Source organism: Mya arenaria, chromosome 13 (assembly GCF_026914265.1).
Source record: "Mya arenaria isolate MELC-2E11 chromosome 13, ASM2691426v1".
NCBI lineage: Eukaryota > Metazoa > Mollusca > Bivalvia > Myida > Myidae > Mya > Mya arenaria.
The window spans coordinates 10,603,801-10,615,981 of NC_069134.1; the positions used below are offsets into that span (position 1 = coordinate 10,603,801).

At 40.5% G+C, this 12,181-nt stretch overlaps 1 protein-coding gene across 12 annotated transcripts in view; it reads left to right on the plus strand.

Moving 5' to 3' along the window:
* Nucleotides 1–12,181, plus strand: part of LOC128213684 (FYN-binding protein 1-like) — a 50,576-nt gene continuing 38,395 nt past the window's right edge. For 9 of the 12 annotated variants that reach the window (XM_052919677.1, XM_052919681.1, XM_052919674.1 and 6 more), the window contains exons 1-3: nucleotides 1–94; nucleotides 411–470; nucleotides 2,508–3,426. In XM_052919677.1, the coding sequence (XP_052775637.1) occupies nucleotides 462–470; nucleotides 2,508–3,426 (928 nt within the window). In that variant the 5' untranslated portion in view covers nucleotides 1–94; nucleotides 411–461. Of the gene's footprint in view, nucleotides 102–410; nucleotides 471–2,507; nucleotides 3,427–12,181 lie in introns of all 12 variants that reach the window. The other 3 variants (XM_052919675.1, XM_052919684.1, XM_052919685.1) reach the window with 3 other exon arrangements.

Genomic DNA, 12,181 nt, shown 5'->3' on the forward strand with positions numbered 1-12,181 from the left:
CTTGATTCTTTGATTACCCGTGAATAGTGCATTTACTTCCTGGATTGATCTATGAGGAAGTGTTCAAGTTACAAAAGTTGTGGTGATTGTTACTGTAAGTTGTAAGTTTATTTTTTCATCTTCATTTATGATTTGTAGATATTTTTTATTTTTTTGGTTATTAGTTAATTGTCATATTTTTTAATGAACAAAATTAAGTTTTAATTTCTATTTATGTATTTAATTTCTATTTATATATTTTTTGTTTATTCGGTGTTTTAAATGTAGTTTATTTGAGTTTTAAAACAATACAACAACATTAACAAAATGAATGTCTTAGTCAGTGACAATAAAACATATAATTGTACAAAAACCCATGAACTGACAGTCATTTTATAGTAATAGCATGTATTGTTCATTAATGTTGACAGGTCTTGATTGATAGAATTATGACCATTAGACGGTTGTAACAATAAATCACCATGGCTGATGTAAGTGTTTTCTGTCGTGTGTGTTTTAGAATGCTAAATCAGTAAATGTTGTATATATCACTGGGTTTGTTGCTTTGCAGCTTAGAATGAGATGGTTTTATCACGGACCTATAAACCATGGATTGGCAACTGCCCCATATCAGTGAAACAATAAGAAATAATAATTTACCCACAATCCTTAGCGCGCACTCGGCAAATATCAGAAAATTCCGCCGAATCTCCGATCGGTGATTAAAGCTGCACTCTCACAGATTAACCATATTTACAACTTTATTATTTTTTGTCTTGGAAAGAGCATTTTTTGGCGTAAATATCTGCAAACCAATGATAAAAGACTGCTGACAAAAGATCAGATTGCAGATGTTCATATTTCCATTCGAAAATTATTTATGGCATAAATTAACTGTTTACTAACGGTTTAAGAAAAATGTATAAAATATCAATTTTTGAAGTTAAATATAAAAATCTGTGATCTATTTTTTGTCAGCAGTCTTATATAACTGGTTTACATGGATTCTCACAAAAATTGGCTCGTTCCAAGGCAAAAAATAAAAAAGTTGTCAAAACGCTCAATCTGTGAGAGTGCAGCTTTAACGGCGATCTTCGGTTATTTCCGCCAACTCTGCTAATAATGCCTTGTTTGTCATAGATTTAATCATAATTAATAACTGTGATTTTAATCAGATTCAATTTGACTATTATCAACTGAAATGAAAGTACTGCGCATTTGAGTCAATTTTAATTAATGTTTTCCTACATGTATATATTCGGCCAATGTCGGATGTCTCGAAAATGACCACACGGTAAGATCTCAGAATGAAATCCCGTTGCACGCGCGAGTTTGAGATTATTGCATTAACACCGATGAGAGTTGCCAATCCATTGTTTATAGGTCCATGGTTTTATATGCTTAGAAAATATTTTAAAAAAAATAGAATAGTTTATAGTATTTCCTACTTTTACTAATATGTTGGTGATTTTTTAAATGTCTATTTCTATCCAATGCAAAATGCTTAAACTTTTGTAAATAGTCAATAACTATACAATCATATCAAACCATACTCAATGAGTGATGAGAGGACTAATGTAGATGGAATATTGCTGTATCTACTGGTACAGATACTGCAAAAGTATAAGTTGTTTTTTTATTTTCTCAATACCTTGCAATCCTGCTCTCTTTCAGTGATCATGTATGATGCATGTTATAAATGAATATATATATTTTGGATCTGTCATGAGTCGTCATATAATAAACAATATTAATTCAACAAGTTCAGGAAAAATGTCAGTAAGTGAGCCTTTAGCACAATTTTCTCTTAAGTTTTAAATGGAAAATGTCCAACCATTCAAATAAAACTTGCTACAATATTGTCATTGGTCTTAACACATGTTAATAAACAAATAATGTGCTTGCAGCTATCCATTAAGTACTGTTAAAATCAGTCCTAAAAGATTGCTATACACCATAATGCCGCTGATCATTATATGGATTTACAAACTGTTAAATTTAAATTGCAATTAAGTACCATTACAGCTTAAAAACGGTTTTAAAGATAATATGAAAAAACAACAAGAGAATGTGAGACATCCCTATTTTTATAGCTTTACAGTGATAGTTGACGGAACCGGACCAATTGAGATTTGAAATTTATAAAAGCAATGCTAATTACATGTATAGTACATGACAGTGTCTACATAATCATTTCATATAGCTAACAGTTTGATTTTTTTTGCATCACATCTTTTTTTTCTTAATCTTTATTTTTTTAGCATCATGATTGTTCTGGCAGTTATGTGTTAACAACGTTATTTGCTTACCCTAGTTCTTTTTTTGTTTGAACATTAATGTATTTCTTTGGAATAAGAATACTTCTTTCCATATGTTGTTACAGACATTCTTTTTATAATCTTATAGAATTATCTTGTGAATAGGTGCATCTTGATTAGACTTTCTTGATAACTTCCTAAAACATTGAGTCTGATATCAATTGGTTTTTATACACATGTAAGCATATAACATTAATATACATGTTGCAGGACGAGGAAATATATGATGACTGCAGTGCAGAAAGTTCAAAGACTGTAGCACCAATGTCTGCCAAGGAGCTAATGGCTAAGTTTGAGGCCTCTGGCTTTAAGCCAGCTGTTTGTCTGAAACCTACCGTGACATCAAAACCAGCAGTTGCTCCTAAATGGGGAGGAGGTCCTGGGCTCAATTTAGCAGGAGGTGGTGCTCAAACAGCCAGCCCAGCCAAAACAGCTAACAATGCTGTCAATGGTGCAATACCAAACAGTGTCACAAACAGGGAGAAGTCTAGTGAAGAACAAGGTGGTCCTAAACGCCGCAGTATTGTTGAGGATCGTTTAGCAGCATTCCAGAACAAGGGAACTCCTACCCCTGCTGACAAACCAAAGCCAGGGATGAATCCACCTGTAGCCCCAAAATTTAAAGCTAGTGACCAAAACAACAATCCTAATGCTGCAGGACCTAGACAGTTTGGTTTTAAACACAATAAACCAGATAGTATTCAGGATATTGCAAAAAAGCCATCGGTTTTGACAGGTTCCTCTTTTGAAAAAGACACCCCAAATCATTCCAGCCCACATTCACCTCGCGGAGTTAACCTGTTCGGGGCTGCCAATGGTCCAGTAGTGTCACCAATGGACCTAAAGGCACACCTAAAACCAGTAAATAGAAACAAACCTTTCATTGGACACAAACCAAGTGAAATTAAAGATGAAGTAGCCTTAAGGTTAAATGACAAGAAATCTAAACAGTCAAGACATTCTTTACACAAATCTGTGATTCGAAATATTGATGGTAAAAAATTCCATAGAGCAGAGTTGACGAGTTCTGATGACTTTGGCCCAGCTCCTGAGAAACCCAGCAAGCTGGAAGAGGAAATCGACCTGGCCGACATGATTACACACTTCGAGCAGTCTGTCAAAAGCATGGGTAAGGAAGTATATTTATTTATATTTTGATAGACCATTATGTCATAAACACTTGTCTTTAATTTTTGCTAAATAAATTATAACTCATTTAATCATGAACATTTACAAGCACTCAATGTAATTTTAAGACTTCTTCAGTGTTCATAAAGCAAGTTAATTGTATGTATACACTAGAGTAGTGGATTTGGAGAGGGGGGATTCGTCTGAGTTTACTTTTGTCAATATTTGAGAGAAAAAAAGTAATAAATGTGCTTAAAATCCACCATTTATAACATGAACTGTTAAAAATTTATGGGAGAGTACCTCCAGACTCCCTTACTAACATTTGAAACCATATAAATTTTGGAAGGGGCCCATTTCTGAAGGTTGAACACCTAAGTTACGCCCTCTCTAACGTTAATTCCTGTGTCCGCCCCTGTGTATATATAAAATATGTCCATACAAAATGAAACTATATATGAGGCCAATATTTATAGATATTTTCTCAAGTTATCAGTAAAATTTATTGAAACAAATGAAAGGCTACCAAATTATTTTATCCCGGAAACTCTTTTTTATTGTTTTGACTTGCTGAAGACTCTTTATATTGATAGAAATTTAGTGTGGCTTTGGCCCAAGTTTACAATTTGGGGTATCATTATTGTAATAAACAGACACATTTCTGTTCCAAGATCACAATGAAGAGTGCAGATGTTTCCAGCATAAGAAAGCTATATAGATTCCTTATCTCAGACCCATCCAGGCATGGTGATTGAATTCAAGGTCACCTGGTTCACTGTGTGTCAGAGTAATGAGTTCTAGGATAAGAAAGTACCAGACTAGGTCAAGCTGGGTTATATTTTAGTTTCATAGGGCTTTTCTCAAAGTTAATTTCACGTTTCCTATCATGTTTGTAATGTACATGTTGGAGAATTATACTCCAATATTTTTTGGGTTTTTTTACTGGTCAGGGGTTTACATAAACAATAAATTTCTGATTGATTTTATACATGAAATGTGCTTAAAGTTTTATGTTATTAAATGATTTCTGGAATTATCATGTTATTGCAATCTGCAGCACTGTGTTATGACTGCGAATTGCAGAAACTCTTATTCCTTGAACGTCAAACTCATTCAGAAACAATTTGAGCCTGACATGAATATCACAATTGATATACATATATATATTTACCGGTATATACTATTGATAATAGCACAATGTCATGCCATTACATAAATTAAAAGTGCATGGATGGGGTCCTGAGATTCTGAGATAGTTTAGGTTTGATACCAGCTTTATCTTGCCGTCAGGTACTGCTTCCTGTTGAGTGTATATAAAATCACTAATGATGAAAACATTCCATCTTATCATCCTTCTATCCTACAATGTATCCATTGATTTCCTTTTGCCTTTCCAAGTGGAAAACATACAATTTGTTTAAAGGAAAACTGTAACAATGTATATATCATAAATAAAGTTATTGTGGAATTAGGGCTTTTGACTTTGTTTTAGTTAGGGTTGTAGCTGTTCTTTGATTCCTGTTGATTTTATGTCAGGTTTATGATTCATGTAATTTTGTTTGAAGTTTTGAAGGCCACTTGTCCTAATTTAAAAAGGAAATGTACAATTAAGTATTTTGATCAGGGCGGGATTGTCAATTGAATCTGATTACTTGGTCTCTTATTTACAACAATACTCTCCTAATCTATGATTTGTTATGCAAAAGCTCACAACTAGATGCACTATATCTTGTTTGTCTTTTTTAAAGGAATTAAACCAAAGAATAACAAATGCCTTGTTCTCATAGTCATATAATATAATTATGATTGTCTTATTGCTATTTGCTGTGATACTTGTTGTAAAATCCTCACTAATTCATTTCGAGGGCTTAGCGCAAGACTGTTGTAATGTCTTCTATTTCTATACTGTCAGTTACGACCATCTAACACTAAGCCTGGGATTTAATGTCCAAGATTTTTTGAATTGCTATTTTAACCATGTATCTTGAATAAATTCTGTGTTTTCTATTAGCCCTATCATCAAACCTGCTTCTAGAATTTTCATTTCATGCACGTGTCATAGAAATGAATGATTCCCACATAGTTCTCCATGGTCTGATTATGATGAGAAAGGCACAGTCTCTCAAAACATGCCAGAGAGCTCTGTATCCCTTGTTGATTAAGTTATCATGAGTTGTAAGACAGTGAGAAAATGGTACTTGAACAACTTAGCCAGAATCCAGATTCCTGTAGACAGTAATCCTTAAACATTTCAGCTTACACCTTAGGAGTAAAGACTTTTACTGAAACAAGAGACAAAAAAATTCACATGAACTGTGCATTGCTTTTATGTGACTTCAGTTTCTTCACATGCATGGAAAAATATGTAACTGTGTCCACTTTGTAATAGTTAGTGTTTATATTTGGTTTTCTAAACAAATAGCCAGTAAACCAGTAGGCCGTGCGCCCACCCAATTGCTTAAGAGACCCAAAATATACACTCACTTTCAAGTGTTGAGCCTAAATACATGCCAGAGATAACCCAAACTCCAAAATAACCAACTTAAAACCAACTAACTACCTAAAAAAATGATTTTTTTAATATTCTGAATTGATTTTTGGCTGTCAAAGCTTTTCTAAATGTTTCTGGCAATCCCATTGGCAGGGGCATGAGTTTGAACACTAATAAAGTTAAAAGGTGAAGTAAGCAGTATAGGTGTCTGCCTCTCACAAGAAGTTGTGAGGTCAAATCCTACCAGGGTGTGTGTGCTCTAGCAGTGTGGTTGTGTGTCTCTCAATAGAGGTTATGGGTTTGAGTCCACCAGGGCGAGAGTGGTCTAGCGGTATGCAAGTGGTTGTGGGTTTGAGTCCCACCAGGGTGAGAGTGGTCTAGAGGTATGCAAGAGGTTGTGGGTTTGAGTCCCACCAGGGTGAGAGTGGTCTAGAGGTATGCAAGTGGTTGTGGGTTTGAGTCCCACCAGGGTGAGAGTGGTCTAGAGGTATGCAAGTGGTTGTGGTTTTAAGTCCCACCAGGGTGAGAGTGGTCTAGAGGTATGCAAGAGGTTGTGGGTTTGAGTCACACCAGTGTGAGAGTGGTCTAGCGGTATGCAAGTGGTTGTGGGTTTGAGTCCCACCAGGGTGAGAGTGGTCTAGCGGTATGCAAGTGGTTGTGGTTTTAAGTCCCAATGAGTGTGAGTGGTCTAGCGGTATGCAAGAGGTTGTGGGTTTGAGTCTCACCAGGGTGAGAGTGGCCTAGCGGTATGCAAGAGGTTATGGGTTTGAGTCCCACCAGTGTGAGAGTGGTCTAGCGGTATGCAAGAGGTTGTGGGTTTGAGTCCCACCAGGGTGAGAGTGGTCTAGAGGTATGCAAGTGGTTGTGGTTTTAAGTCCCAATGAGTGTGAGTGGTCTAGCGGTATGCAAGAGGTTGTGGGTTTGAGTCACACCAGTGTGAGAGTGGTCTAGCGGTATGCAAGAGGTTGTGGGTTTGAGTCCCACCAGGGTGAGAGTGGTCTAGAGGTATGCAAGTGGTTGTGGTTTTAAGTCCCAATGAGTGTGAGTGGTCTAGCGTTATGCAAGAGGTTGTGGGTTTGAGTTCCACCAGTGTGAGAGTGGTCTAGCGGTATGCAATAGGTTGTGGGTTTGAGTCCCACCAGGGTGAGAGTGGTCTAGAGGTATGCAAGTGGTTGTGGTTTTAAGTCCCAATGAGTGTGAGTGGTCTAGCGGTATGCAAGAGGTTGTGGGTTTGAGTCTCACCAGGATGAGAGTGGTCTAGCAGTATGCAAGAGGTTGTGGGTTTGAGTCCCACCAGTGTGAGAGTGGTGTAGAGGTATGCAAGTGGTTGTGGGTTTGAGTCTCACCAGGGTAAGAGTGATCTAGCGGTATGCAAGTGGTTGTGGGTTTGAGTCCCAATGAGTGTGAGTGGTCTAGCGGTATGCAAGAGGTTGTGGGTTTGAGTCTCACCAGGGTGAGAGTGGTCTAGCAGTATGCAAGAGGTTGTGGGTTTGAGTCCCACCAGGGTGAGAGTGGTCTAGCGGTATGCAAGAGGTTGTGGGTTTGAGTCCCACTAGGGTGAGAGTGGTCTAGAGGTATGCAAGAGGTTGTGGGTTTGAGTCCCACCAGGGTGAGAGAGGTCTAGAGGTATGCAAGTGGTTGTGGGTTTGAGTCCCAATGAGTGTGAGTGGTCTAGCGGTATGCAAGAGGTTGTGGGTTTGAGTCCCACCAGGGAGAGAGAGGTCTAGAGGTATGCAAGTGGTTGTGGTTTTAAGTCCCAATGAGTGTGAGTGGTCTAGCGTTATGCAAGAGGTTGTGGGTTTGAGTCCCACCAGGGTGAGAGAGGTCTAGAGGTATGCAAGTGGTTGTGGTTTTGAGTCCCACCAGGGTGAGAGAGGTCTAGAGGTATGCAAGTGGTTGTGGTTTTAAGTCCCAATGAGTGTGAGTGGTCTAGCAGCATGCAAGAGGTTGTGGGTTTGAGTCCCACCAGTGTGAAAGTGGTCTAGCGGTATGCAAGAGGTTGTGGGTTTCAGTCCCAATAAGTGTGAGTGGTCTAGCGGTATGCAAGAGGTTGTGGGTTTGAGTCACACCAGTGTGAGAGTGGTCTAGAGGTATGCAAGAGGTTGTGGTTTTGAGTCACACCAGGTTGAGAGTGGTCTAGAGGTATGCAAGAGGTTGTGGGTTTGAGTCCCACCAGGGTGAGAGTGGTCTAGAGGTATGCAAGAGGTTGTGGGTTTGAGTCTCACCAGGGTGAGAGTTGTTTAGCGGTATGCAAGTGGTTGTGGTTTTGATTCACACCAGGGTGAGAGTGGTCTAGTGGAATGCAAGAGGTTGTGGGTTTGAGTCCCACCAGGGTGAGAGTGGTTTAGCGGTATGCAAGAGGTTGTGGGTTTGAGTCACACCAGGGTGAGAGTGGTCTAGTGGAATGCAAGAGGTTGTGGGTTTGAGTCCCACCAGGGTAAGAGTGATCTAGTGGTATGCAAGTGGTTGTAGGTTTGAGTCCCACGGGGGTGATAGTGGTCTAGATGTATGCAAGAGGTTGTGGGTTTGAGTCCCACCAGGGTAAGAGTGATCTAGCGGTATGCAAGTGGTTGTAGGTTTGAGTCCCACCAGGGTAAGAGTGATCTAGCGGTATGCAAGTGGTTGTGGGTTTGAGTCCCACCAGGGTAAGAGTGATCTAGCAGTATGCAAGTGGTTGTAGGTTTGAGTCCCACCAGGGTAAGAGTGATCTAGCGGTATGCAAGTGGTTGTAGGTTTGAGTCCCACCAGGGTAAGAGTGATCTAGTGGTATGCAAGTGGTTGTAGGTTTGAGTCCCACGGGGGTGATAGTGGTCTAGAGGTATGCAAGAGGTTGTGGGTTTGAGTCACACCAGGGTGAGAGTGGTCTAGTGGAATGCAAGAGGTTGTGGGTTTGAGTCACACCAGGGTGAGAGTGGTCTAGATGTATGCAAGAGGTTGTAGGTTTGAGTCCCACGGGGGTGATAGTGATCTAGCGGTATGCAAGTGGTTGTAGGTTTGAGTCCCACGGGGGTGATAGTGGTCTAGATGTATGCAAGAGGTTGTGGGTTTGAGTCACACCAGGGTGAGAGTGGTCTAGTGGAATGCAAGAGGTTGTGGGTTTGAGTCCCACCAGGGTAAGAGTGATCTAGCGGTATGCAAGTGGTTGTAGGTTTGAGTCCCACCAGGGTAAGAGTGATCTAGCGGTATGCAAGTGGTTGTGGGTTTGAGTCCCACCAGGGTAAGAGTGGTCTAGAGGTATGCAAGAGGTTGTGGGTTTGAGTCCCACCAGGGTGAGAGTGGTCTAGCGGTATGCAAGTGGTTGTGGGTTTGAGTCTCACCAGGGTAAGAGTGATCTAGCGGTATGCAAGAGGTTGTGGGTTTGAGTCCCACCAGGGTAAGAGTGATCTAGCGGTATGCAAGTGGTTGTAGGTTTGAGTCCCACGGGGGTGATAGTGGTCTAGATGTATGCAAGAGGTTGTGGGTTTGAGTCACACCAGGGTGAGAGTGGTCTAGATGTATGCAAGAGGTTGTAGGTTTGAGTCCCACCAGGGTAAGAGTGATCTAGTGGTATGCAAGAGGTTGTAGGTTTGAGTCCCACGGGGGTGATAGTGGTCTAGATGTATGCAAGAGGTTGTGGGTTTGAGTCCCACCAGGGTAAGAGTGATCTAGCAGTATGCAAGAGGTTGTAGGTTTGAGTCCCACCAGGGTGAGAGTGGTCTAGCGGTATGCAAGAGGTTGTGGGTTTGAGTCCCACCAGGGTGAGAGTGGTCTAGCGGTATGCAAGAGGTTGTAGGTTTGAGTCCCACCAGGGTGAGAGTGATCTAGCGGTATGCAAGTGGTTGTAGGTTTGAGTCCCACGGGGGTGATAGTGGTCTAGATGTATGCAAGAGGTTGTGGGTTTGAGTCACACCAGGGTGAGAGTGGTCTAGTGGAATGCAAGAGGTTGTGGGTTTGAGTCCCACCAGGGTAAGAGTGATCTAGTGGTATGCAAGTGGTTGTAGGTTTGAGTCCCACGCGGGTGATAGTGGTCTAGATGTATGCAAGAGGTTGTGGGTTTGAGTCCCACCAGGGTAAGAGTGATCTAGCGGTATGCAAGTGGTTGTAGGTTTGAGTCCCACCAGGGTAAGAGTGATCTAGCGGTATGCAAGTGGTTGTGGGTTTGAGTCCCACCAGGGTAAGAGTGGTCTAGAGGTATGCAAGAGGTTGTGGGTTTGAGTCCCACCAGGGTGAGAGTGGTCTAGCGGTATGCAAGTGGTTGTGGGTTTGAGTCTCACCAGGGTAAGAGTGATCTAGCGGTATGCAAGAGGTTGTGGGTTTGAGTCCCACCAGGGTAAGAGTGATCTAGCGGTATGCAAGTGGTTGTAGGTTTGAGTCCCACGGGGGTGATAGTGGTCTAGATGTATGCAAGAGGTTGTGGTTTTGAGTCCTGCAAGAGTGAGAGTGGTCTAGCGGTATGCAAGTGGTTGTGGTTTTGAGTCACACCAGGGTGAGAGTGGTCTAGTGGAATGCAAGAAGTTGTGGGTTTGAGTCCAAGAGGGTAAGAGTGATCTAGTGGTATGCAAGTGGTTGTGGGTTTGAGTCCCACGGGGGTGATAGTGGTCTAGCGGTATACAAGTGGTTGTGGGTTTGAGTCCTGCAAGAGTAAGAGTGGTTTAGAGGTATGCAAGAGGTTGTGGGTTTGAGTCCTGCAAGAGTGAGAGTGGTCTAGAGGTATGCAAGAGGTTGTGGGTTTGAGTCACATCAGGGTCATAGTGGTCTAGCGGTATGCAAGAGGTTGTGGGTTTGAGTCACACCAGAATGAGAGTGGTCTAGCAGTATGCAAGAGGTTGTGGGTTTGAGTCACACCAGGGTCATAGTGGTCTAGCGGTATGCAAGAGGTTGTGGGTTTGAGTCACACCAGAGTGAGAGTGGTCTAGCGGTATGCAAGAGGTTGTGGGTTTGAGTTCCACCAGTGTGAGAGTGGTCTAGCGGTATGCAAGAGGTTGTGGGTTCGAGTCCTGCGAGAGTGAGAGTGGTTTGGCAGTACGCAAGTGGTTGTGGGTTTGAGTCACACCAGGGACAGTCTTCGGATACCAATTCTGCTTTCTATCCAGGAGGCTGACTCAAGTTTGATTATATATCTTTCCTCAAATCTAGCTGAACGACATAGATTGATAGAAATAAAGTTTCAAGTTTGACAGGCCAGTATAAGTTTTGTTCATGTATAAATTATTATATCTTAGGTTGATACTCTGCACATTATTAAGTTTTGCAATTTAACAAATCACTTTATCAGTGTGAAGTACTCACTTAGTAGTAATGAAACCAGATAGGGTTCTTCAAAGAAACTTGTTATACAGTTGAACATCGCTATTCCGAACACTGTTTATCCGAAATTATCTCTTATTCAAATTATTTTTCGGTCCCAATTTTACTCCTTCTTTGTTTAACTAAATTTTTAATCTTTAATCCGAAACATTGATGTCAGAAAATGAGCAATTCAATTGGGTGATGTAATGTGTATATAATTGCTGGTTAACACAACCTGAATATGCTCCCCCCCCCCCCCCCCCCCCCCCCTCCACCACCTGAATATCATTCGATAATGTTCTCATTACATTCGATTGCCACATTGCTCAATGACCCGCTACCAATCAATCCTTGGTATGTTCCGAAATGCATACATGTGCTTTCATTTTGTTTTAAATGTTTTATGTTGTTTTAATAAATAAGTATAATAACAAATTATTTGTCTTTTATTAAACAATAAATCAACAAATATTTTTGTATACGAAAGATCACTCAAACCGAATGTATCGTATTGGTAACGTGTAACCGACATTGCAATCTTCACGACTTAGTATTTCACATCATCTTTCATTCATGAACGCTGTCATTTCTGGAAATTGTTAATCCGAAATATCGCTATTCTGAAATCTTTTGTTGGGTCCGTACGATTTCGGATTAACGGTGTTCAACTGTAAATATATTATACATAAATGGTTTCATCAAAAAGAGCAATTATTGAATCGGTCAGTCATAAATGATTAAAGCCCTTAATGTAGATCACTTTAATGCTGATGAGAGTTATCTGTAAAAAAACAGAGAAGAACGATAATAGCTGATTGAACGGACAGCTATATACAGTGGCTCAGAAATGCAGAAATTGAGTACAAAATTCTCAACAACTGCGTTGTTACTTATGCATTGTACATATTTAAGTTGATATAATGAAGATGTGTCTGCATTAGTCCAACATTTGCTTGAATATGCGGATTAAGTGCACTTGATTTGCTTCAGTATGTAT